General features: G+C 41.2%; 2 protein-coding genes across 2 annotated transcripts in view; one reads left to right on the plus strand and one right to left on the minus strand.

Moving 5' to 3' along the window:
• Positions 1-265: 265 nt before the first annotated feature.
• ALDH6A1 (aldehyde dehydrogenase 6 family member A1) lies at positions 266-18416 on the plus strand. Its single transcript, XM_065871482.1, has 12 exons — positions 266-350; positions 8134-8193; positions 9221-9295; positions 10234-10395; positions 10624-10702; positions 11104-11406; positions 12574-12695; positions 14073-14262; positions 14474-14655; positions 16051-16230; positions 16475-16573; positions 18281-18416. The coding sequence occupies exons 1-12, from the start codon at positions 294-296 to the stop codon at positions 18383-18385; spliced, it is 1614 nt and encodes a 537-aa protein (XP_065727554.1). The 5' UTR covers positions 266-293; the 3' UTR covers positions 18386-18416.
• A 2977-nt stretch (positions 18417-21393) lies between these two features.
• Positions 21394-25857, minus strand: part of BBOF1 (basal body orientation factor 1) — a 34126-nt gene continuing 29662 nt past the window's right edge. Inside the window, exons 10-11 of the mRNA XM_065871650.1 lie at positions 21688-21762; positions 21394-21523 (exon numbers count right to left, since the gene is read on the minus strand). Coding sequence (XP_065727722.1) covers positions 21394-21523; positions 21688-21762 — 205 coding nt within the window. The remainder of the gene's footprint in view (positions 21524-21687; positions 21763-25857) is intronic.

The following is a 25857-nucleotide window of genomic DNA, read 5'->3' on the forward strand; positions in this document are numbered from 1 at the left end:
CTCAATATAGAGTACCCAAGTCAGGGGCGTCTTCCCTACCTCCGCCAACAGAATTTGTTGAGGTGGAGGGGGGCGGTGAGAGCGCTATCACTTCTGACCAATCGCATACCACCAGGTCTGGGACTGAGGGTGCGGAGTCAGGTGTTAGGACGAGTGATTGGCTAGGGGAAATTGTCCTTTCCACCAATGAGGAGGTGCGGCAGGATGGAGGGGAGAGGCCTGGCAGCAGTCGTGCTTGTGGACAGACTCAGACTGTAGAGGTGCGGGGGGCTGAGAAGAGGCAACCGAGAGCCATGGCGGCGGTGGCGGCGGTGGCGGCGGCGGCGGCAATGCGGGCCCGGATCCTGCAGGCGAGTGAGGTTGGCGCCAAGGGGTCGCGAAACTAGAAATTCGGTCCTTTCCGTCCGCTCTCTGAGCCAGCCCCTTCATGGCTGACCCTCCTGTGCCCATCGGACCAGTGCGGCCCTGTCCCACACCTTACTCAGTATCCGCCTTCGTTGGATCCAGCCCTGGACTATCACCCCTCTCCCTTTTATTCTTGAGACTCCCTCTTTCTGGCTCTGGTCCACTCTCCTCCTCCAGCCTTGCCCCGCCCCTGCCGTCACTCTCTTGCCCTCACCTCTATCGGTCGGCCCACCGTCTTTCCCTTTCACCTCTGCACCAGCCACCTCTCTGCCCCAAAAACTCCCCTTCTGGTCACCTTTCTTAGCATCCTGCCGGGAGCATCCAGATTGTTCCCTTCCCCCACCTTTCCCTTCACTGTCTACAGTCCGAGGTAAAGGCGGAGGTAGGAGGCACACGAGGGGCGAGGATCAGTGAATGAACTTTGAATCTCCTTCTAGAAGTGCACACTAGGTTTTCCCTCAAAGCAGCCATTTGCTGAGCTGTTTTCCCCAGCTATGGCTCTTTGTATTTTCCACAGGCTGTGGGCTGTGCCCTTGCTTGCCAAGACTTTGAGTTTAACTTTCTCTCAGCAAAGTTACAGTGTTTATGTTGGCCGTGAATAAGGACACATAGTTAATGCTACCAGTTTGTTCCAAGCATATGCAAAGGACTAAACATCTCTAAAGCACGTTATAGAAAATGGGAGCCAAGGAAGACAAGAAGTGTAAGTTCCAAGTTCCCACCCCCAAGTCAGCTCCTAGCCTGACTCAACTCTGCCCGTGGGGGTGGGGTGGGGAGATTAGGTCCTCTCTGAAGCCAGCCTAAGGATAGGAGATACAGAAGCTGCATGCCTGAGGCCTGTGATTTACAACTCTGTTCATAGCCTTTCCCCACCCCCACCCCCCGCCCCGCAACCCCCTGTTGTTCACAGCCTTACAAGGACTTAGATTATGAGGCAAGCGTTACTACAGGCAACATTCTGGAACCTGCAAGAAGCAATTTTGCTTCTCTTACTCATTATATCCAGCCTGGGAACTTCTTCCTCTGTATTGCTGGGCTGTTAGATAATATTAGTATTTACCAGGTTTCAGTGAGTTCTACTGCAGAGACCATGCATTTTTAAGATTCTTAGCAGAGTCGGCAAAGATTCCTGTTTAAATATGCTATTTAATGGGACATTGGGGAGAATGGGTTGGAAGCGTTTGTCAAATGATCTGGCTTTCCTCATATTTCTTGATGTGATCCTAGTTCTGATTTTCTAGGTTTGTTTGTTTGTTTTTTGTTTTTGTAGTAGAGAAACAAAGTTTCCATCCTATACTTTCCATTACCAACTTCTCAAACTCTTCTACTGAAATTGACTTTTTTCCTTTGCCTCCTCTGCCATCCCAAGTCATTGAGAGCCTTAAGAAGCTATTTTGTCCTTTGCATCAAGGAAAAGAATCTCCCTTCCCAAGTACTTTATTTTAGAAATAGACACTATTTTCTGATTCATTTTAAGAAACTTCTGAGTTGACCTGGAAAGAACAGAGATAGTAATTCTAAGTCAACTAGGAGTTACTGTAACATGACACTTTGATAAAGAGTAGTCTAGATTCTGGCAGTCAAGATATTATCACTCCCATTTAAAGATAAGAAGACTGGTCTTGAAGTGACTCAATGACTTTCTTCAGTGATGCAGTGGAAAGAGCACAGGCTGCACAATCATACTTGGGTTCTATCCCAGCACCACCACTTCCTAGTTTTAAGAATATCTGTGAAGATTAGAATTAATATAATGAAGTAAGTTACCTGACACTAAAGGTCATCCAAAGTCTCCCAACTAGTAACTAATGCGGCTGAGAATTCAGGACTTACATCTTGGCATCTCTTTCTGTGTCAGGCACTGTCCCAAGCTTTGGGAAAGGAGAGATAAGTAAAATATTCACTGAAAACCCCCCTATTGTAATGCAATGATAAGTGCTAAACAGTAAGAGTGCACACAGTACTGTAGGAACCTAGGGAAAGAGCCCCAAATTCCACCTGTGCAATTCAGGAGAAGCTTCCAAAAGGGGTTGATCTGGATTTAAGTATTGCAAGAGTAGGAGGCCTTTAGGTAGAGGGGAAGAGAGTTCCTGGTAAAGGAAATAGCAAGTATGAAATAAACATCTAGAGAACAAGGAGTTTGGTGTGACTGGACATAGGATAGTTTTTTCAGCAACAGTACTAATGAGTGTGTCTTGGAAAATGAAGAAAAGAAAGGAGATCTAACCTTTCAAAACTATATGATAATGTTTTATTATACCAGATGCAGTGCCTTTTATACCCTCTTGACAGCAGGGAGACTGTGTGCCAATGACAAAATAAAACTAAGCGGCCTAGGGCTTCAGTGGTGGCGCAGTGGTTAAGAATCCACCTGTCGGGCTTCCCTGGTGGCACAGTGGTTGAGAGTCTGCCTGCTGATGCAGGGGACACGGGTTCGTGCCCCGGTCCAGGAGGATCCCACATGCCGCGGAGTGGCTGGGCCCGTGAGCCATGGCCGCTGGGCCTGTGCGTCCGGAGCCTGTGCTCTGCGACGGGAGAGGCCACAGCAGTGAGAGGCCCGCGTACCGCAAAAAAAAAAAAAAGAATCTGCCTGTCAATGCAGGGGACACGGGTTCGATCCCTGGTCCGGGAAGATCCCACATGCTGCAGAGCAACTAAGCCGGTGCACCACAACTACTGAGCCAACGCTCTAGAGCCCGTGCTCCACAACAAGGGAAGGCACTGCAATGAGAAGCCCATGCACCCGCAACGAAGAGTAACCCTCGCTCGCTGCAACTAGAGAAAGCCCGCATGCAGCAACGAAGACCCAACACAGCCAATAAATAAATAACTATTTTTTTAAAAAAGAAAACAAAAGAAAACTAAGTGACCTAGAATGCTCCAGTTGGCTTATCCGTGCATTTTCTGCCCTGTAAGAGAATCTACATGAAACAAAATTAATATCCAACAATTGCTTGATGTGTGCTCATTCTTTCATTCTGCAGAATATTACTGAGTGCTTACTCTAGTCCAGGAATGGTGCTAGGGGCTTAGGACACAACCATCTAGTGATCTAAGGGAGAGAGACTTAATAATTAAATAAGCTACTATTCCCTAGTGCGATATGAGAAATAGAGGAATTCGGGTGTTCTATGAACTTCATAATCAGGTACTTAGCCTAGACCAGAGATTGAGACTTAAAAACTTCCAACTCTGCTACTGCCCCTCTCACTCACAGGAGTTAATCTTGTTTTTTCTACTTCAGAGGAAACAAAAACCATTAGATGAGAATGTCCTCAACTTCCTGCTAGCAAGCCTACAGAACTGACCTGTACCTGTACCTGTACCCAAAGTGATAGGGAGCTAAGGAATAGATGTGAGCCAAGCAAATGGGATGAAACAATTCCAGGCAAGAGGGAGCAGCATGTGCAAGGGCAATGAGAGCACAAAACATGTTCTGAACAGCTGGAGCATAGAGAGAGCAAGGAGGAAAGCAACAAGCTAGGAAACTAGAGAAGTAAAGATACTATGTAGAGTCTTCTAAGCAACATCAAGGTGAGTCTTTATCCCAAGGACAATGGAAAGCCATTGGTAGGTTTTAAACAAAGGAGTGATCTAACCAGGTTTGTGTTTTAGAAAGACCCTCTGGCTATGGAGTGGAAACTAGATTCAGAAGGTTTAAGAATGGAGGCTGGGAGACCTGTTAGGAAACCATTGTTGAAGTCCAGGTGAGAGACAATGATGGTATAGACTTCGGTGAGGGTAGGAGGGGTGGAGAGAAGGGGGTGCATTTCAAAGACTTCTGGGAGGACAGATTGCCAGGACTTGTTTGATTCACTGAGGAGAGAGAGGGAGGAGTTGGGGTGACATTCAAGTTTCTGGCTGGGCAGCTAGGTGGATAGTAGCCCCATTTACTGAAAGGTGGGCTATAGGAAACAGAGCCGGTTGGTGGAAGGACGATGAGGTCAGCTTTTTCAACATGTACCTAAATAACATCCAAGTAGAGATGTGGTGAAGACAGTTATGTAGGTATTACCTGAAGAGGAAGATTCTGGTGAGGAATTACAGATTTGGGCATCACCAGGATCTAGATAATTAAGCCACTGGAGTTGATGAAATCACCCAAGGAGAGTTCAGGAACTCCTTGTTCAGGAACTCAACCATTAGAGGCCAGGTATAGGAGACTGAACCAGCATAGAAGGCATAGAAAAAGTGGCCCAAGAAATAGAAAAGATACCAGGGCATCACAGAATACACGTGGAGAGGGGATTCAGACAGAGGGCATGATTAAATAACTCTCCACCTCTGCTGAGAGGTCAAGTACAAGAAGGACTTGGAAGAGTCCATGGTATGGAGGAAGTCACTCGTGTTCAATCATAAAGCTTGGAGATGATTGAAGAGTTAGTGGGAGATGGGGAGGAAATTGGTATAGAGAACTCTGGCTATTGGATGGAGAGAGGTTTAAGGTACAGGAAAGAAAGGATCATTGATGGAGGTGTCCAAGGCAGGAGGAACAGTTCAGAGCACAGGTGCAGAGATTAACCTTAGATTACAGGACAGACACCTCTTCAGTCAGTCCACCTCTGTGCACCTCTGTCTCCCAGTCACTCTGTCCCTGTAAACCTTGGTAGCTACCTTCTCCACTATAAGAGAAAGAAAGGAAAAAATGATGGGTATTGGTCAGTTTTGTAGGCTTACTGGTAAGAAGTTGAGGAAGTTCCCATCTGATGGTTTCTGTTTCCGCTGAAGTAGAAAAAATAAGATCAGCTCTTTTTTTTTAATTAAAAAAATTTTAATTGAAATATAGTTGATTTGTAATGTTGTACCAATCTCTGCTGTACAGCAAAGTGACTCAGTAATACACATATAGACATTCTTTTTTTGTGTGTGGTTTTTTTTTTTTTTTTTTTTTTTTTTTTTTGCTGTACGCGGGCCTCTCACCGCTGCGGCCCCTCCCGCTGCAGAGCACAGGCTCCGGACACACAGGCCCAGCGGCCACGGCCCACGGGCCCAGCCGCTCCGCGGCACGTGGGATCCTCCCGGACCAGGGCACGAACCCGTGCCCCCCGCATCGGCAGGCGGACTCCCAACCACTGCGCCACCAGGGAAGCCCGACATTCTTTTTTTAATATTCTTTTCCATTATGGTTTATCACAGGATATTGAATATAGTGCCCTGTGCTATACAGTAGGACCTTGTTGTTTATCCATCCTATATATAATAGTTTACATCTGCAAGATCAGCTCTTAAGAGTGAGAAGGAAAGGAACAGAGTTGAAAATTTTAAGAGAATTGTTAAGTTTTGAAATAGCAAGGAGTGTGAGCAAATAAGTATTTATAGTAATAACAACATGTAATAAGCACCAACTGCTTGCTAGCTATTTTTCATACCTGGACAAGCTTGATCTCAGTAACTCTGTAAAGTAGGTAAACAGAATTCAGTGCCTGCCCTCGTGGAATTTATAGTCTTTGGGGTAACAAACAAGTAACTAGGTCATTACAACACAGACAGATAACCTCTTAGGGGAAATATTGGCTGCTATGGAGTACAAAAAAGGACAGCTAACCAAGTCTGGGGTAGGGGACAGTCAGGCAATATAAGCTGCCCAGTGGACCTTTCTTTCGTTCAGTAGATATTTACTGAACACCTACTGTGTAGCAGGTACTGTGTTGGTATTCGGAACGTGACTATAAGACATGGTGGTCTCCAGGAGAGTGTTGATGGTTTGAAATAGCTTTTGTGGGGACTGGGAGAGGAAGCAGACCAGGCATTTGGAAGGACTGTCTGCTGGCCCAAAGGACCAGCACCCTTTCCTCTAGACAGTGCTACAGGCACACAAACAAATTCTTGTACTTTATGCAGCCCTAAACTCTTTGGTTAACATGATTTCTCTTCAGACAAGGTAATAGATTATTAGATTGCAGCTTCCTTTTACAACCCAGTCTTGACTATTTTAGTTTGTTCACTTTGATTAGACTTCAGTATTTCTTATATCAACTTGCATAGCATATATACAAACTATTTTTTTTTAGAGAGTGACTTTATTGTAACTGATCCCCCCGACCCCTGCCATTTCCTGATTAAATCCTATTACCTGTATAACACATTCTTTTCCTATTAGGTACATGTGGCTTTTTTTTTTTTTTTTAATTTATTTTTGGCTGTGTTGGATCCTCGTTGCTGTGCGCCGACTTTCTCTAGTTGTGGCGAGCGGGGTCTACTTTTTGTTGCGGTGCGCGGGCTTCTCATTGCAATGTCTTCTCTTGTTGCGGAGCACGGGCTCTAGGCGCGCAGGCTTCCGTAGTTGCGGCACGTGCGCTCAGTAGTTGTGGCTTGCGAGCTCTAGAGCACAGGCTCAGTAGTTGTGGCACACGGGCTTAGTTACTTCGCAGCATGTAGGATCTTCCCAGACCAGGGCTCGAACCCGTGTCCCCTGCATTGATAGGCAGATTCTTAACCACTGCGCCACCAGGGAAGCCCACATGTGGCATTTTAAAAAACAGCTTTATTGAAATAAAATTGACCTAAAATAAACTGTACATATTTTAAAGTGTATAATTTTTTTTATTTGTTTATTTTTGGCTGTGTTGGGTCTTCGTTGTTGTGCGTGGGCTTTCTCTAGTTGCAGCAAGCGGGGGCTACTCTTCGTTGCGGTGTGTGGGCTTGTCATTGCAGTGGCTTCTCTTGTTGTGGAGCACGGGCTCTAGGCGTGCAGGCTTCAGTAGTTGTGGCATTCAGGCTCAGTAGTTGTGGCTCCTGGGCTCTAGGGTGCAGGCTCAGTAGTTGTGGTGCACGGGCTTAGTTGCTCCACGGCATGTGGGGTCTTCCCGGGGTAGGGATTGAACTCGTGTCCTCTGCATTGGCAGGTGGATTCTTAACCACCGTGCCACCAGGGAAGCCCTAAAGTGTATAATTTGATGTTTTATTATTTGTATACACCTGTGAAGACGTCACAATCAAGACAGTGAACACATTGCCCCAAAACGTTTCTCTCTTACCCCCTTCCTCTTTTCCTCCTCCGTCATCTCTAGGTAACCACTCATCTGCTTTCTGACATTACCTTTTACATTTTCTAGTTTTATATAAATGGAATCATACCGTATATACTCTTTTTAAGTCTTAACTTCTTTCACTCAGTATAATTACTATAGTTATCCATGTTGCATACATCAATAGTCGGTTCCTTTTTATTGCTGAGTAGTATTCCAACATATGGATATACTATACTAGTTTCCCTATTCACCCATCCAATTGTGGACGTTTGCGTTGTTCCCAAATTTTAGGCTGTTACCAATAAATTTACAATGAACATTCATGTTTTAAGTATTTGTGTGGGCATATTATACATACATTTGACACTTGGTTATATACTATCTTATATTCAACACCTATTGTGTTAGAGAGCATCCTAAGTGTTATCTTATTTTTAGATTTATGGTGACTACATGTACCGGGCCAAAAATTAGAAAAATATGGTCTAATGACAAAAAAATATTTTTTTAACCAGGACTGTCCTGGAAATTGAGCACATGATCATTATGGTTTATTGTTCTCTCATAGTTTGCTGTGTCTCATAGTCTCACAACTTTTCTCTTTATAAAGCCTGTATGACCCTTGAGAGCAAACACCAAGTCCTTTTTCATATACCCACAGTAACTAGTATAATGTTAAGCATATAGTAGCCATTCACTAAATTTTTAATAATTTTCTGCTCTCATTTATCAAAATAACCATTCTTTTACCTCCCAGGTTTCTTCCAAGGTGAACTCCAGTTGGCACCCAGCATCCTCCTTCTCTTCATCTTCAGTGGTGAGTTTATTTGGTAATAAAGGCTGACTTCTGAGAAGGAATCCAGTATAATTTGGGGGTATTCCCATTTATCTTCTTTACATAATTATGATCAGAGTTTATCTGAAATTTTGTATCTTGGTTTTCTTATCTCATATTGTGTCTACTATGTTGTAAGCATTTACAATATTGCACGGTGGTCTTTATGATTACGATTTTTAATGGCTATATAATATTCTATCAAGTAGATATAGCCTGAATTAACTAATAATTTTTCCAGATAACATTTAGACTTATTCTGGTTTTCAGTATTATAAAACAAACATTTATTTATGTAGTTTTCTTCTTTCCCTTCTGAATTAGGATTACTGTGTCAAAAGGTACATTTTCTTGGCTTCTAGAGGTTTTCTTGAGCCTGCCAGAAAGGTTGTCTTCTTTACAACCTTTAGAGTTGTTTTTACAGACCTACTGTCTATCAGCCATTTGCAGTAACGAAACCTGATATATAAGGACTGGTGCTCAAAATCCTGTTTATATAGAAGCATGCACATACTGTAACATAGTAATTTTTCACCTTTTTTGGCCCACAGACCACTTTGAAAATTTAATGAAAACAAGCTACTTCTCAGAAAAACTACACAGATAGAAATGTCTTTTAAAATCTTTTGATCATAAAGGTAATGCATGCTCATGGTAATGTGACAGAAAGTCAACTGGGCCAAGACGTCCTAATAGCTAATCTTTGTTAACACAGAGTCTACTGCTTTTTTAGTATAAGCTTCTCAGTGGCATATATTTACTCGTGAAGTTCCACTGTGTGATTAGCAGGGAATTTCCCATTTACAGAGAGATCACAGTATTGAGAGGCTCTGCCCCATATTAATAAGCACTATAGACAAGTATATTGTATATCTCTTTCCTAGAGCTAACATTTCTAGAGGGCAGAAAATTCAGTTATCAACCCCAATTCCTTTTCTCTTTGTGAAAGAGAGAAGTAAAGCAACTAACTAATACAAAGTTTTGTGGTTTTTTTTTTTTTTTTCCCCAGCCATCTGTAAAGCTTTTCATTGATGGGAAATTTATTGAATCCAAAAGTGACAAATGGATGGACATCCACAACCCCGTAAGCAAAGCTGCTTTGGGACTTAAATTTAACTAGCCTAGAATTCTGGGAACATGGTGGGAAAAGAGGGACCTGGTTGTCTATTGTGAAGCACATGGCACTGCCCCTGCGACTATATGAAAAATGAAGAAGGTGGGGCAGGGACAAAGGATGATGTGCTGCTTTTTTTTAAAAAAAAAAAAATTTATTTATTATTTGTTTATTTATTTTATTTATTTTTGGCTGCATCGGGTCTTTGTTGCAGCACGCGGGATCTTTGTTGAGGCATGTGGGATCCTTGTTGCAGCGTGTGGGCTTCTCTCTAGTTATGGCTCACAGCCTCCAGGGCACCTGAGCTCTGTAATTGTGGTGTGCGGGTTCCAGAGCACATGGGCTCTGTAGTTTGTGGTGCGCAGGCTCTCTAGTTGAGGGGCGTGAGCTCAGTAGTTGCGGCACGCGGGCCTAGTTGCCCCGCCACATGTGGGATCTTAGTTCCCTGACCAGGGATCGAACCTGTACCCCCTGCATTGTAAGGCAGTTTTTTTTTTTATTATTTATTTAATTTATTTAGTTTTGGCTGCGTTGAGTCTTTGTTGCTGCGTGCAGGCTTTCTCTAGTTGAGGCAAGCAGGGGCTACTCTTTGTTGCTGTGCGCGGGCTTCTCATTGCAGTGGTTTCTCTTGTCACGGAGCACAGGCTCTAGGCGCGCAGGCTTCGGTAGTTGTGGCACGTGGGCTCAGTAGTTGTGGCTCACAGGCTCTAGAGTGCAGGCTCAGTGGTTGTGGTGCATGGGCTTCGTTGCTCTGCGGCATGTGGGATCTTCCCAGACCAGGGATCGAGCCTGTCCCCTCTGCAGTGGCAGGCAGATTCTTAACCACTGCACCACCAGGCAAGCCCTAAGGCAGATTCTTTACCACTGGACCACCAGAGAAGTCCCTGATGTGCTGCTTTCTCCATCAGGCCACCAATGAGGTCATTGGTCGGGTCCCTCAAGCCACCAAGGCTGAAATGGATGCAGCAGTTTCTTCCTGCAAACGTGCTTTTCCCACATGGGCAGACACTTCAATATTAAGCCGTCAGCAGGTCCTGCTCCGCTATCAACAACTCATTAAAGAAAACTTGGTAAGAAATCTGAATGGTATAATTTTCCAAACTGTTGCCTAGGGGATACTTGTCACTCTCATAGAGGCACTTTTAGCTGCTCTCCCTAACTGTACAATACAGAGAGACATAGATCATGGCTCTCTCCCTCATAGTACTTCTCCCTGACTTTTATTCTTTTTTGGCTGCCTGAGAACTAACAGGAGGCACATCCTTGCGTTGGTTTCTATTTGTGTGTTTTCTCTCTAGAAAGAAATTGCCAGGTTAATCACGCTGGAACAAGGGAAGACCCTAGCGGATGCCGAAGGAGATGTATTTCGAGGCCTTCGTAAGCAGGGATTCCTCATGGGGAGTTCAGGGACATTGGGAAGAAGCAAAGGAAAATGAGAGGCAAAGATCCCAGATGGGGGATTGCTTCTTCCTTTATGTAGATTTTGCTATCCCATGATATCTTTTTTAATACTTATGGGAAATGATAGTACTCAGGTATCTGTGGGATTGGTTTACTTCATTCATTATTTTACTCAAATGATGTTCCAAATGGTATATGTATTGCACTTTCTTTTTCCCATTCAGATAATCTCACTTTACGCAACCCCTTCACATGGCAAGTCAGTGTTTCTTCCCTCTGTCGTTGGTCTTGCCACTCAGGGCTGACTAGAGCATGACAAAACTAAATAGTGCACAGTGTGGAGAGTTGGTGGCCCGACTGCTCCTTCTCTGTTCCAGAGGTGGTTGAGCATGCCTGCAGTGTGACATCCCTCATGCTGGGAGAGACCATGCCATCCATCACCAAAGACATGGACCTTTATTCCTACCGTCTACCTCTGGGGGTGTGTGCAGGCATTGCTCCATTCAATTTTCCTGCCATGATCCCCCTTTGGATGTTTCCCATGGCCATGGTATGTGGAAATACCTTCCTAATGAAACCATCAGAGCGAGTCCCTGGAGCAACTATACTTCTTGCCAAGTTGCTTCAGGACTCTGGTGCCCCTGACGGAACACTGAATGTCATCCATGGACAACATGAAGGTAACTGCCTCTCTCTACATGGCACTTAATCTGAATACCAAAAAATCAAGGTGTTGAATCAGTGATGGGGTGTTTTAGGATGAAGAACCTAGGGATGAAGGGATTTACTCGTAGTAACCTCCATGTTTGAAGATAATGTTTGTTGATTGTTTTGCCACCTCTGTGCTAAGGTAACTAACTGGGGAGTAGCGGTGCTTCTTGCCCTACAGAATACATTAGGACAAAGAAATATGGTTAGGGCAAGATACAGATGAGATTAAAGAGAAGTTTTCATTTCAATATTGAGAGAATTTATAAGGTTATTTAAGTCAGACTTTATAGATCTCAGAGGTGCTGAAGTCCTTCTGATTCATATAATAATAGCTAACACTTGAAAAGTGCTTCTGTGTTTCAAGCACTGTTCCTAATGCCTTCTATATATTTGTTCCTAATGCCTTCTATATATTATCTCATTTAGTCTTTACAACAGCCCTTTGAGGTAGGTACTATTATTTTCCCATTTTACAGATAAGAAAATTGAGGTATAATGAAATTAAGTGATTTGCCCAAAGTCACGTTGCTAGAAACTGTCAAAGTCGGGATGTGTATACTTAAGAAGGCTGACCCTGGTTTTTACTTTTAAACACTATGCTCTATTGCCTCTCACATGAGGGCACAGTAGTATCTGAGAGTCCCAGTATAAGTGACAGTTGAGGAAATATCACATTCGTAAAGGACAAAAGGAAGAGTTGAGTATTGAAAGGCTATTATTTTGGAGGAAAATAGGAGTTGTAGCCTTCAGAGTTAGATTAAAAGTAGAAATTCTGGACTAGCAAGTGGGAAAAATAATAAAAGAGAAGAGGTTAAATAAGATTTGTAGTTTAAAGAATTTAAGAGACGGACTTCCCTGGCAGTCCAGTGGTTAAGACTTCTCGCTTCCACTGCAGGGGACGAAGGTTAGATCCCTGGTCGGGGAATTAAAATCCCACTAGCGGTGGAGCGTGGCCAAAAAAAAAAAAAAAAGAATTTAAGAGAACAAGGACAGAACTCCAAAATGGGAATCCAGGGTAGAAAAACAAAAGTATGAAAACTTCTCATTCATAACAGTGAGAAAGGGAGAAATTTGCTTTGCTGAGAATCCCACAGCCCTTTTATCCTTTGTGGTAATCATTTATTTTCTTCTTAAAGCTGTAAACTTTATTTGCGATCATCCTGATATCAAAGCAATCAGCTTTGTGGGATCCAACCAGGCAGGAGAGTACATCTTTGAGAGAGGGTCAAGACATGGCAAGAGAGTTCAAGCCAATATGGTAACTTCTTATTCCTTTTTCCCCCAAATTCTGTTATATGTATTAAAATTACCTAGAAAAAGCCCCTCAGCAGAGGGGCCACTCATCCCACTCTAATGCCAGTGTTTCTTTATTCATAATTCATCCAAGTTGTCTTCCCTTTAACCACGAACAGTGTGATGAGTTTTATTCTCTGTCGCTTTAATTACCTTTTATCTTAACCAGGTAATCTTGGTGATAAAGTCACATTTCTCCTTAAGAATGATATTCAAATTCTTTGGGCTTCAGCAGTAACTGCCAAGTTCTGCTTCTGGCCCTGTTTCTTCCTTCATACCATTCTTCCAGCTAGACCCCATCCTTCCTGCCTTTAAGGCGTATCCTAACTACTAATGTCAAAGATATGATCTTCCCTAAGAGCCCAGACTATTTAAGGCTCTGGAAAGAGCCAGATATCCCTGTATGATATATGAGTGTGGTTTACTTGGCTGCATAGTTTTGCTGTTCCTTAGTGACTAGCTCCTCGCCAAATACTTGGCAATTCTTTCATACTAAATATAATGTCCAGTTGCTACTTTCTTACCCTTCCACTAATGTTGCAAAAAGGGTAGCCACCTATGTACAGGCTTGGAGACTGTTCATGATATGCACATTTGTTTCTTTTCATGGCTGGATGTGTTTTGGCCAATTTGATTTATGCCCCTCCCAGTTCACTACATATTTCTTGAATGTATTCTGTGTCTAACATTATACTATGTGTAATGGGATACAGTTAAGTAGCAGACAAGATATCTATTTATGTACTCAACTATAGCTGTACATGGAAACATGTGGAAATGACCATATGTCAGTCCCACATAGACGTTTATGAGGCTGTGTATCTAGAAGCAAGCCAATTGGGAGAATTTCTTTCTGGAAATTGTGTATCAGGAGGCCTACCTCCTATTTTGCCTTTCAGCTGGCTACTGGCAGCTCTATGTTTACATTGCTCTTCATATAACTGGAACCTCTGACAAACAACAAATTCTTTCCTAGCTAACTTAGGAAAGAGAAGGGAGTTCTCCTTGGCTCCTGGATGCAGTGTTTAGCCTGTCAATTTAACCAAACGTGATTGAGGCAGTGTTTTGTTTTTGTGGGGGGGCGTTTGATAATGGTTTTGATCTAAATAAACACCTAACAGCTTTTCAGCTGAGGAAGTGAAGCAAAATTAACCTGGAGACTTACTCAGTGTTACCAGTACTTCAGCAATATCAAAATGATAATAAGTCTATTTTCAAAGCAACACAGGATAAATTCTTGAGTCCTTTCCTTCAATTCTCATCTGAAATCTCAGGTTCTTTCATTTCTTAGCCAAATTGTATTTTGCCAAGGAAGATTCATGTACTTTCTGTATTTCCTTAGGGAGCCAAAAACCATGGGGTAGTCATGCCAGATGCCAATAAGGAAAATACTCTGAACCAGCTCGTTGGGGCAGCATTTGGAGCCGCTGGTCAGCGCTGCATGGCTCTTTCAACAGCGATCCTTGTGGGAGAAGCTAAGAAGTGGCTGCCAGAGCTGGTAGAGCGTGCCAAAAAGCTGAGAGTCAATGCAGGTAACCAGTTATCTGCCCGGCTTCTTTAGACTTTGCATCTGTGGCACTAAGCTCTTGATTTTCGCATTGGCCTTGTCCAGTGGGAGCAATCATGTTTATTCTTACCATTGTCTCTCTTTGTACTGTACTACTTGTCATTTGGATTCATCTTTATTTAGCACTCATAATTTATGTTAATGAAGACCTGAAATACTTCTGTGTTATTCTACAGGAGACCAGCCTGGAGCTGATCTTGGCCCTCTGATCACCCCCCAGGCAAAAGAGCGAGTCTGCAATCTGATTGATAGTGGAACAAAGGAAGGAGCTTCCATCCTTCTTGATGGGCGAGATATTAAAGTCAAAGGTTATGATAATGGGAACTTTGTTGGGCCAACCATCATCTCAAATGTCAAGGTGAACAACTCTGGATTATTTATTTTGCAAATATATAATTTTGCGAAATTAGCTAAAGGCGCCTCATTCATCTAATTTATTATAAATGAAGACATTTAATGACTAGAGACCTCATCTCTTGCCAGAATTACTCAGTTATTTTATCTCAAGTCTGAATGAGTCTCCCATCCTGACTTCCAACCTCTTTCCACTATACCAGTGGTTGGATAATTCTACATTAAGAGCTAAAGAGTAAATATTTTTGGCTTTGCAGGGACAAATAGTCTCTGTCACAACTACTCGACTCAGCCATTAACATGGTGTGGTTGTATTCCAATAAAACTTTATTTATGGACAATGGAATTGGAATTTCATATAGTTTTAGGTGTCATGATTGATTCTTTTCAACCATTTAAAAATTGTAGAAACCATTCTTTGCTTGTGGGCTGTACAAAAACTGGCAGCAAGCCACTCCAGCTCACAGGCCATTATTTTGCCAGTTCCTATCTTACATTATACTTCTTACTTGTTTAATGTTAAATTCTTCTTCCCTCTCCTTCTTACTGCCTAGCCTATAGCTATTGCAGTGTCTCCATCAATATATCAGCCCCCAATAGTTAGTGAATACCTACATCTTCACCAGAAAGTGACAAAAGAAAAAGAATTGGTGTCAATTTTTATTTTTCAAAACTGAAAGTTGCTCAGCTAAAATGACAATGACTCCTCAATGACGATATTGAGGAGTTTTTTTGAAATTCACATATCCCCACCAATCCTATTATAATGCTGAATAGTCAAGAGCTGAATCTAAGTGTAGTAGAAATTATGAGATTTCTTGCCACAGAGTCATTGAGGAAGAATCCACTAATCAGCAACAAACACAGCTGACCAGCTGCAGTGGTAAAAGATGTTTTCAATGTTTAATGTGACCTGATACCAAAATAAAAATGTACAGACTCATTTGGGAGGCAAAGGAACAAATGAGAAAAGATTGTTTATGTTACAGAAAACTTAGCACAGGATTTCTTTAAATAGAAAAATTCTCCTGTGGTGTTTTTAATATATATTTGATTTATTAAAAAAATGAATTTTCAAGTAGTTTTCAGTAAGATAACAATTGGATAAACAAGTAATATAGGCATAAAACAGGAAGCTAGTGATGGGTCATGAGACCTAAAGATACAGTGCTTAAAGAAAAGGAGTGTAGTTCTATAGTTACAGTAATAGGAATTTCAAGTTATTTATGATTGGCAGCTTGGAAGATGGAACACAGCAAGAAAGGACTTTTTTTAATAGGTGATTTAAAATGAAAAGAGATTATTACTGACATAAAAGCTATTCATTAAGCAAGTGGGTAATAAAGTACCAAATAAGCAAAAAATACTGACTTCTTTTCTGCTACATCACTCCCGGCAGCCAAATATGACCTGTTACAAAGAGGAGATTTTTGGCCCAGTTCTTGTAGTTCTGGAAACAGACACTTTGGATGAAGCCATCAAGATCGTAAATGACAACCCATATGGAAATGGAACTGCCATCTTCACCACCAATGGAGCCACTGCTCGGAAATATTCCCACCTGGTAGATGTCGGACAGGTTTGTGAACAGAATTCTTAGGATATTCTTGTAGCCATTTACTGTTTCCTATGTAAGGGGAGAAGGTAAACAGCGATCAGTCACTGCCCCTCTGATCTCCCTCAGGAATAAAAGCTCATGGGATGCAGGATCGGGTGGAAGGTGGGTAGTTAAAATTGGTCTCTCTGATGCCAAGCATTTGGGCTTCTAAATGGAAAGTTCCTTTGTTTTTCTTAGTATTTGACGTGGATTTGTTCTGCTTTAGGTCGGGGTGAATGTGCCCATTCCAGTGCCTTTGCCAATGTTCTCATTCACTGGCTCTCGAGCTTCCTTCAGGGGAGACACCAATTTCTATGGCAAACAGGTGACTTTAAGTTTAAAAAAATTTTTTTTCCTCTAAGAAACTGTCTTGAACATATTCAGGAACAAGTCAGTAGTTCCCTAGAAAAGATATAAAAGTTAACAAAATTTTGCCAATTCCTGAATAACTCAAGGCAACACAGTTTTTGGGAAAGAGCATGAGTAAATCCAAGCCTTTGTATATGTCCTCTCCTCTGCCTGTGACCCTCTCTTCCTGTATCCCCCCTTTCTCACCCCTTTTCATCTGACTGTTAACCCCCAGTTTAAAGTGTGGACTCCTCCAGAAAATCACCTCTGGCCACCACCATCCCCTTCAGTGTTGGGTTGGGTATGTCCTCATGTGCTCCCACTGCACACATTGCTCCCGTAATAGTTACTCATTTACTAAAAATTTTATTGAGCACCTTCTGTATATTAAACCCTATTCTATAATAAAAATTATATAAATGCAGCACCGAACAAAAAATAAATAAGTAGAGCAGATCTGGAACCAAATTACCACTATTATCACATCCTTCAACTGGTGCATATATCCTAAAGCAAGAACAGGCATGGCATGTTCAAACAGCAGAAATGGGCTGGAGCACAGTGAGTGAATAAGGAAGATAGTGGTAAGAGATGAGGTTAGAGAGGTAGGCAGAGGCAAGTCATGTAGTAGGACTACTTAAGCCATGTTAAGAAGCTGTCATCACACTGTAATTATTATTTACTTATCTGCAGAACGCGGCACAGAGCAAGTACCCAAATACGTGTTGGACAAATGGGCTAGTGAAAGTTCTTTGTAGTCCCACAGAAATACAGCCATCTTGGGACCTTCAGTAAAAAATTACTTATTTTCTATACAGGTCTCCCTTTTATAGGTTAATAATAAATTAACAGTGGGATTACACAGCAGGCTATGACCGTGTAGCCAGCTGGTTAAGAAACACTGTTTGGAGGTGGATTATCCAGTTTGTGCATTAGTCACCGCTTTTGTAAAATTGACTAGTTTGATACTATTAAAAATTTCTTTCAAGGGAAGCAGAGTAAAACTCTTGCTTAAAATAGTTTGTTAGTTGCGGAGTTTTTTTCCTGCTATGTCTTTGTTTAATTACTCTAAGTTACTCTGGTGAGTGAGGCTTCTTAGAGTAAAAGACTGACCTTATATACAGTTTGAAGTCTTAAATCCTTAGGTACTTAAATTGCTATTTTGCACTATGGAAAGAAGACATAAAAGTATCATTCTTAACATAATAAAATGTAAACTTCAGTTGTATCTTATATTGAAAGTATGTAATAATCTCTAAAGTTGTTTTCACTATATTAACATTGCCCAGATTTTGTCTAATAACTCTAGAAGAGTATTTTAATCAAGCTGGTGTGTTTTTTTCTAACAGTATCCTTCTAGCTTGCTAGTAATTTTATGTGTTAGATCTGCAGTATATTCTCTTTTACTCAAGCCTATTCTTATAAAATAAATACAAGTTTAATAGTTTACCTTGTTCAATTTTTCCATTTAGATGTGCCAGGTAATATGCTAAATGTTTTACATAAATTATCTCATGAGCAATATATTTAATTTTGGTTGCACCTATTCCTCCAGTAGGAACGTGAATAGCATTTCATAGCATCTCCTTCAAAAGTGATTAAATAGAGGAATCATGAAACCCCCGGGCATATATGATAACTCTCTCTTTCTCTCTTTTTTTTTTCCTTTCTTTGTTCTCTTTAGGGCATCCAGTTCTACACTCAGCTAAAAACTGTCACTTCACAGTGGAAAGAAGAAGATGCTTCTCTTTCCTCACCTGCTGTAGTCATGCCTACCATGGGCCGTTAGAAATGAGTTTGTTCTGGACTCAGTCCATCCTGAGTAATTGCCCTTTATTCTTGACCAACTCCAACTGCCAACTTTGCTCAGATCAGATCCCTGGGATTGGAATACTATGTAACTAAAATCTTTCACAGGACCATTATCCCCTGTTAAGTAGTTAATAGGGAGACTCCTAGTGTAATTCTGAAACCAGATTTTCACTTGCTCTTCATAATTTTATTTTTGAGGTCACTGTTCTAACTGTGAAATGCTTCTCTGGAATAAGAGCTTAGACCTGATTTCTAAAAATTTTCCCCTTTTCTGATGACTTGAAGGAAGAGAACATTAGTGTGTGTAAAGACGATCTTCCAAGGAAGAGGATCTCTTGTATGGGGAAATAGGTCAAAAATAATTCACCCTTTGGTTGATCGTCAAACACAGCCCCACATAAATGCCAGTGGGTGAGGCCTCTCTGCGAAGCTTTGCTGAGCCTCTCATTTATCCCACACCACACAAGATATAATCCATCTCTACTTATCCCACATATGTGACAACTGCTTCTGTCTTTTCTGCTGAATGCCACTTTGTCCTAGTGACTCATGACCACTAATTCTATCATTGTCACTGTTCCTGCTCCTTAAAACCACTTCCCAAGGATACCTCAGTATGCATTGGATAAATTAACTTTTTGTGGTGTGTGCCAAGCGTTAAATTTCAGGGTTTGCTTTAGCAATCAATTAATGCTTCAGTCATTAATTCAGATGCCAACAGGATTTTTTTAGAGAACTATTTCAAAAGTTATATCAGGCCCAGAAATCAAGGGGTATTCCAAACCATGAAAGTGAGCAAGACTCTTTTTTTTTGATGCTTAACAGGATCTCATGTTTATTGAGAAGTGATTAATGGTAAAGAGAAAGGCAATGCCCTTTCCTCATTGGCTGAATGAGAAACTGAAGAAACATTCACTACATGTTTTACAATATTTTTCTCTTCCAAAATGCATTTCTATAAACAAGTTTTAACCACTGTTCTTAGCTTTGAAATCAAATTAATGCTGAACTTAATCAGTATAATGTATAAGAACAGAATATTTCTTAGGACTCCTAGTACTTTACTTTGAGTAACAAAGGGTCCGAGAAAATGAACCACCCTTAAAGATACAACCTTGGGTGACACTGTTAAATTCTCCAAGACAAAAATTCTTCCTAAAAATGTTCTTCCCATTTGGAAGGGAAAAACCAAATTCCTACTTCCTGGGGTGGAGGCTCAAAACCTTCAGACTCAAATGTTCTCCAAGTATGTGCAAGACTGTTCCCTAAAGTAAGTCTAACCTGATATTACTTGTCAAAATTTTTATATTGTTCTTTCCTCTTGCCTGCATTTCTCATTTGTGATACTTTTTTTTTTTTGCCATACGCGGGCCCCTCACTGTTGTGGCCTCTCCCGTTGCGGAGCACAGGCTCCGGACACGCAGGCTCAGCGGCCATGGCGCATGGCGCAGCCGCTGCGCGGCATGTGGGATCTTCCGGGACCGGCACGAACCCGTGTCCCCTGCATTGGCAGGCGGACTCGCAACCACTGCGCCACCAGGGAAGCCCTGTGATACTTTTTAATGAAAGAACCCTAATGTAAAGTAATTAACTGGGGCCTAAGAAATTTCAAAGCTTTCCATGTGTGAAGTAGTCAAAGAAATGCTTTGACAGATTCTTCTGCTACCATTAATTCAACTGTCTTTATGCTTTCTGTTTCTTTGCTATAGCTCAACTTTAAGTCAGAACAGAAATTTATGTGCTAAACAGAATAGATTCTGTCTTTTTGCTCTAGCATGCCAGTTGAATCCTGTCTTTCTGATCTGGTCTTCACCCATTGACCTAGGAGAAGGCTTCTCATTTCTGATAGAGTAGTCTCTGGTCCTCAGCCAGATGACATAGGTCATTTATTTTTCTGCTTCCTCATTAGTTACGTAGATAATGCTAACCTATTCCATGGGGGTTATTTAATGAATTAAGGATGGTAAAAACCTTGAAAATGTTTGTGCGCTCTGTGGATTTTAGGCTTATTACTACCACCTGTTGGATAGAACGTCAAAATCTTTAATCACTTAAGGTGATTGAACTTTAATAAAATACATTTATGACCCTCCTGGCACTTTTTTTTTTTTTGGATTTGCCTGCCTAAAGGTGAGGCAATAGAAATTTATAATTTCATAATAGAATGCCTCTTGTTTTATCTCTTATCACAGCTGACAACTGGTAGTAATATTTAATCCAGTCCAACAACTACAGGCTGGGTTGAATAAAAGGTCATATTGTCTAAATTCCAAGTGGAATTAAATATAATCACAGAGACTCCTAAGTTTTCCTTACATTTAAGGAAAATTACTTTTTAAGAAGTGCTAACTAATCAGAATTGTGCTGCTCTAATTGGATCAACTCATTTGGCTAGGTACTTGCTACTCAGAAGAGTTTCTAATTTCTTAGGTGGAAAAAAATCTGTACAGTTGTGTTCATGCTAGTAGCTGCTAAAAAATTCAGTATTTTCTTTTTGCTCTGATGTGGCCTCACTGGAAATTTCTCACATTGTACTAATTGATGATGTACAACAAATTACAAGTAAAAAGCTCTTAAAAAGAAAACCTGGCTTTTTTTTTTTTTTTTTTTTTTATGGTACCGTACTTCCTTATAATGCCTTTGTCTGCTAGCTTATAGTGACCCAGACTTCCCACCTCTGTCCAAAGCCAACAGTTACATGGTCACTATGTTTATTCTTACATAAAGGATAGTACATATTTTAACTGGGCTATATATTTCAAAAGGCAATTTATAGGTTTTCCACACTAAAAGAGGCACAAATATGCATTTGCATTAAATATATGCCTTCCTTAGTGTGGATATTGTTTATTAAAATGTCCACAATCTCACACTAATGTTATTACTCATTTCACTGATCCCTGAGAGCTCCCGACTAGTAGAGAAAAGAACTGTGACTTAGAGGAAGCTGCATGAGGAAGTAGATATGTATATTGTTTGGTTAGATTACAGACTCCTTACTATGTCAGACTCTTGTGATCCTTTCTGAATATTGGGTATCACCAGTTCACCAGTAGAGTCTAAGATTGGCACTTGCTGGGTGATGAAGGTTTGATCTTGAAGCTTACTTTCATCCCTACAATAATGACAAAGTAAGACTTGTCAACAACCACACACACGGAACTTGGTTCAGAACAATATACTTGTTATGTTATTCTCACTCAATTCTAGTATGTATAAGATGTCTACAACCACCATTGTGATGAGGCTCATGTTCATTGCTTTGTCAAGAGAGCTTACCCAAACTCCTTTGTTGTTTCATCATCAGGACCAATATAGTCTGGAACTGGAGGTCTAGAACTCTGGCTGTATTTCCTGTAGTGGGTATAAGTTAACAATGAGGCAGTGTCTCCACATGTCCTGTATTTCAACTACACTTTAAAACTGCTAAAGGAAAAAAAATAATAATAAATAAATAAATATAGGACTTCCCTGGTGGCAGAGTGGATAAGAATCCACCTACCAATGCAGGGGACACGGGTTCGATCCCTGGTCTGGGAAGATCCCACATGCCGCGGAGCAGCGAAGCCCATGGCCACAACTACTGAGCCTGCGCTCTAGAGCCCGCGTGCCACAACTACTGAGCCCACATGCCGCAACTACTGAAGCCCGTGCTCCGCAACAAGAGAAGTCACTGCAAGGAGAAGCCCGTGCACCACAACAAAGAGCAGCCCCCGCTCACTACAGCTAGAGAAAGCCAGCATGCAGCAACAAAGACCCAACGCAGCCAAAAATAAATAAGTAAATAGAAATTTTAAAAATAAATAAATAAATATAAAACTGCTAAAGGGAAATGCTTCAGTTGGATGGGCTTCTTATTTTCAAAAATGAGCTTTCATACACACATAGAGGCAGTATAATATTAGGCAAGTTAATTTAAACTTACATTCTCTTAAAGTTGAGACATGTTGAACTTAAGAAATGGAAATATTTATGAATATAATCATGATGATACTCATAAAATAGCTATTAAGGGCTTCCCTGGTGGCACAGTGGTTAAGAATCAGCCTGCCAACGCAGGGGACACGGGTTCGAGCCCTGGTCCAGGAAGATCCCACGTGCCGCAGAGCAACTAAGCCCGTGTGCCACAGCTACTGAGCCCACGTGCCACAACTACTGAAGCCCACGCGCCTAGAGCCTGTGCTCCACAACAAGAGAAGCCACCACAATGAGAGGCCTGCACACTGCAACGAAGAGTAGCCTCTGCTCACCACAACTAGAGAAAGCCCACGCGCAGCAACGAAGACCCAATGCAGGCAAAAAATTAATGATAATAATAATAAACAGCTATTAATGGTGATGGGCAAGGTTGAACCAGAGTACTGACCAAAAGCAAGGCCAAAAAATTCCCTTCCCACAAAAAGAATCTCAAAACACAGGAAAGTTACCAATTTCGATAGACCCAGTATGAAAATTTTTTTCTTTGGAAATTCTAGTTTAAGAACAGAAAAATAGGCCCTCTTGCCCTTTGAGATGACTCACATTCTGTCTATTGAGTGTGTATCACCCTGAATAAATCTGCTTTCAATCTAAAAAAGAAACAAAACCAGGAAATCAACATCATTCATTCAATATTCCGATTTGAAAGTGAGATTAACAGAGTTACAAAAAGTATAGTAGGTTGATTTGCCAGCAGATAAAGACATACCCCACTCCTAAAACTTGTCCTCAATTAGGTGCATATGAAAGCAGCATAACCCCATTCAAAATCTGGCTATATTAAATAGTCCAAAAATAATGCATGAAAAAAAATGTACCTTAGATACTTCTAGTGCCTGAGATATAGCCAGAGTGATTGTTGATGCACTAAAGAGTGCAGTTTATTGGTTATACTCCTTTGAGTTAGTTCAGTCACAAAGAAAACTATTGTATTGTTGGATTCACAATCATATACAACCAACTGTGAACTCTTACCAACTTCCTAATTACTCCACTTGCCTTGGAAGACCTTGTATCATCTAATTCCTCCCCCGCTGGTTTGAGCTTTCTCATTTCATCATCCTATTCCTATCTTATCTTTTTTTCATCCGACAGGCTTAGGCATCATCCCATTGTGGCCAGTTCAAGTTCACTGGTTTGGTGTGAAAGATTTCACCCAAATTCCTTTGTTTATCCAAGTGTTGAAAACAACACAGTGTGGAACTTGAGGCCTGGTACTCTGGCTGTATTTCCTGGGGTACAGAAATATCAACTCACAATGAGACAGACATTCAGTGCCTACAGTCTGGATTCTACCCCTACCTCTTAAATTAAACTCTTTGAAAGTCTACCAGAGATGCAAAAGCCATTTCAAAACCTCCATCTTCCATTCAGCTTATAATTCTTTAAACTCTTCTCTTTTGGTTGTACTCTTTTTTTATTCTCCTGTTTATTTTTTATCTTTTTTTTTTTTTTTTTTTTTTTTTTTTTTGCGGTACGCGGGCCTCTCACTGTTGTGGCCTCTCCCGTTGCGGAGCACAGGCTCCAGACGCGCAGGCTCAGCGGCCATGGCTCACGGGCATAGCCGCTCTGCAGCATGTGGGATCTTCCCGGACCGGGGCACGAATCCATGCCCCCTGCATCGGCAGGCGGACTCTGAACCACTGTGCCACCAGGGAAGCCCACTCCTGTTTATTTTAATTGTGGTTATTCCTAAAGGTTCTAGTCTCAGCCCCTTTATTCCTGTATCTTCACCCACTTTCCTAAACTCAACTACCAATTTTCACTAAACATGCTCAAATCTCCCTTCCTAAACTCTCATGTGTACTCTAATCACTCTTTGCAAATGCCTTAAGTGGTTTTAACTCCAATATGTTGCCACATCTCCAGTTCAGCACTGAAAATACTACTTGTATTTCTTCTGCCTAGAATGTTTTTTCCACCCCATTTTGTTCCTACTTACCTTTAGAGATCAGCTCAAGCTTCTGCTTCCTCAGAGACTTTCCTGATCTCCTCAATTAGGTCAGATTCCCCTAATCTAGGCTCTCTTACCACTGTATACCACTCCTTTGAACCTATGTCATAGTTGTATTTTTTATTTGTGTGATGATTTGAACAACGTTTTTCTTCCATGTAGACCAAAAACTCCCTGAAATCAAGCATGATGTCTTTATTTGCTCAACACTATATCTTCAGTAAATAGTTGGCACTCAGTATGTATATGTTAAATGAATTAACGGATGGATTAAATAAAATTTAAACATTTCCCTCACGCTGGCTTTCCAGATTTTTCATTTGCCTTTCATACCACCATTCCTTCATTTCTTAAGCTAAAAGTCTTAAACGTTTATTTACTCCTTTTCTTTATTCCTTTTGTCCTTTATCACCAAGTCCTGTTTCTCCTTCCTTACTTTCTCTGTTCCTCCCCTTTATTCCGACTGCCCTCACTCTCGCCTAAAACCCTCACTGCTGCGTGCCCAGAGCAGTGCAGCAGCTTCTGTTGGTCCCAACTCTATTTCTGTCCTCCAATCCGTCATACATGTCACTGTGTTACGTTAAGGTCAGCTCTGAGAACAATGACCTGTGAACCCTTCCAGTGAGAGAGTATGAGTCTGGCTTCTTGCTCTTTGTATTCCTTTAAGGCAGAGAAGAAAACTATGTTACAGTACTCTAGAATCTACAAAAGTTCAGGATCTTCTGCATGGTTTTTAAGGCTCATCATAATTCAATCTATAGGTTAAACCTTATTTCTAATTAGTAATTACTCTCTAGCATCACCAAATTTCCTCAAGACAGGCAGTTTCTCCTCAATGTTGCCTAAATACCCTACACCCATTCCTAACTCTGGGCTTTTTCCTAGGCTGTCTACACCTTGCCTGATGTGCCCTCCCTGCTCTACCACTATCCTACAAGGCACCCCACAGAGTCACCCTCTTTCAATCTTCCCTGACTACTCTAGCCCACTGACGTATTGTCTGAATTCCATCTTTACTTTATTGTGCCACCTATTTTTTTTCCTTTTTATGCTTGGTTTTGTTTGGGCAACGAAATTGTAAGCTCTTTGAGATCAAAGGCAATGAATGTCCCTTGATTCTTTTGAATCCCCACAATACAATGGTGCCAAGCATTTAACAAGCAAACAGTAAGTGGTTGATTTATTTTAGCCACTTTATAGTTACTATAAAGTGACTATAACCAGGGTTATAGTCACTGATAAAACATAATGAAGAGAGTGAAACTAATCATTAAAAATAATTATTTGGAGTACCTGTGGATTTCTGTTTTCCCTTCCAGGTCTTTTTCTTGGTATTAGAGATCCCCTTGATTAATAATCAGCTTTAAAATAATTTACTTATCTTTGCAGACCAATAAAATCTTAACAATTGTTATGCTTCTCTTTAGTTACCACTCATTCAGCTGAACAAGGTTATACCTTCTCAGGAAGCATTACCTTAAACACCTAAGATTGCTCGATTTTCTTTCCCCTTTAAC

This window comes from Phocoena phocoena, chromosome 2, assembly GCF_963924675.1.
Source record: "Phocoena phocoena chromosome 2, mPhoPho1.1, whole genome shotgun sequence".
Lineage (NCBI taxonomy): Eukaryota > Metazoa > Chordata > Mammalia > Artiodactyla > Phocoenidae > Phocoena > Phocoena phocoena.

Coding starts and splice junctions, on each gene's coding strand:
- ALDH6A1 (XM_065871482.1), top strand. CDS start 294: ATGGCGGCGGTGGCGGCGGTGGCGGCGGCGGCGGCAATGCGGGCCCGG. Junction 351..8,133: donor TGCGGGCCCGGATCCTGCAG/GCGAGTGAGGTT, acceptor TTTACCTCCCAG/GTTTCTTCCAAGGTGAACTC. Junction 16,231..16,474: donor ACCTGGTAGATGTCGGACAG/GTTTGTGAACAG, acceptor GTTCTGCTTTAG/GTCGGGGTGAATGTGCCCAT.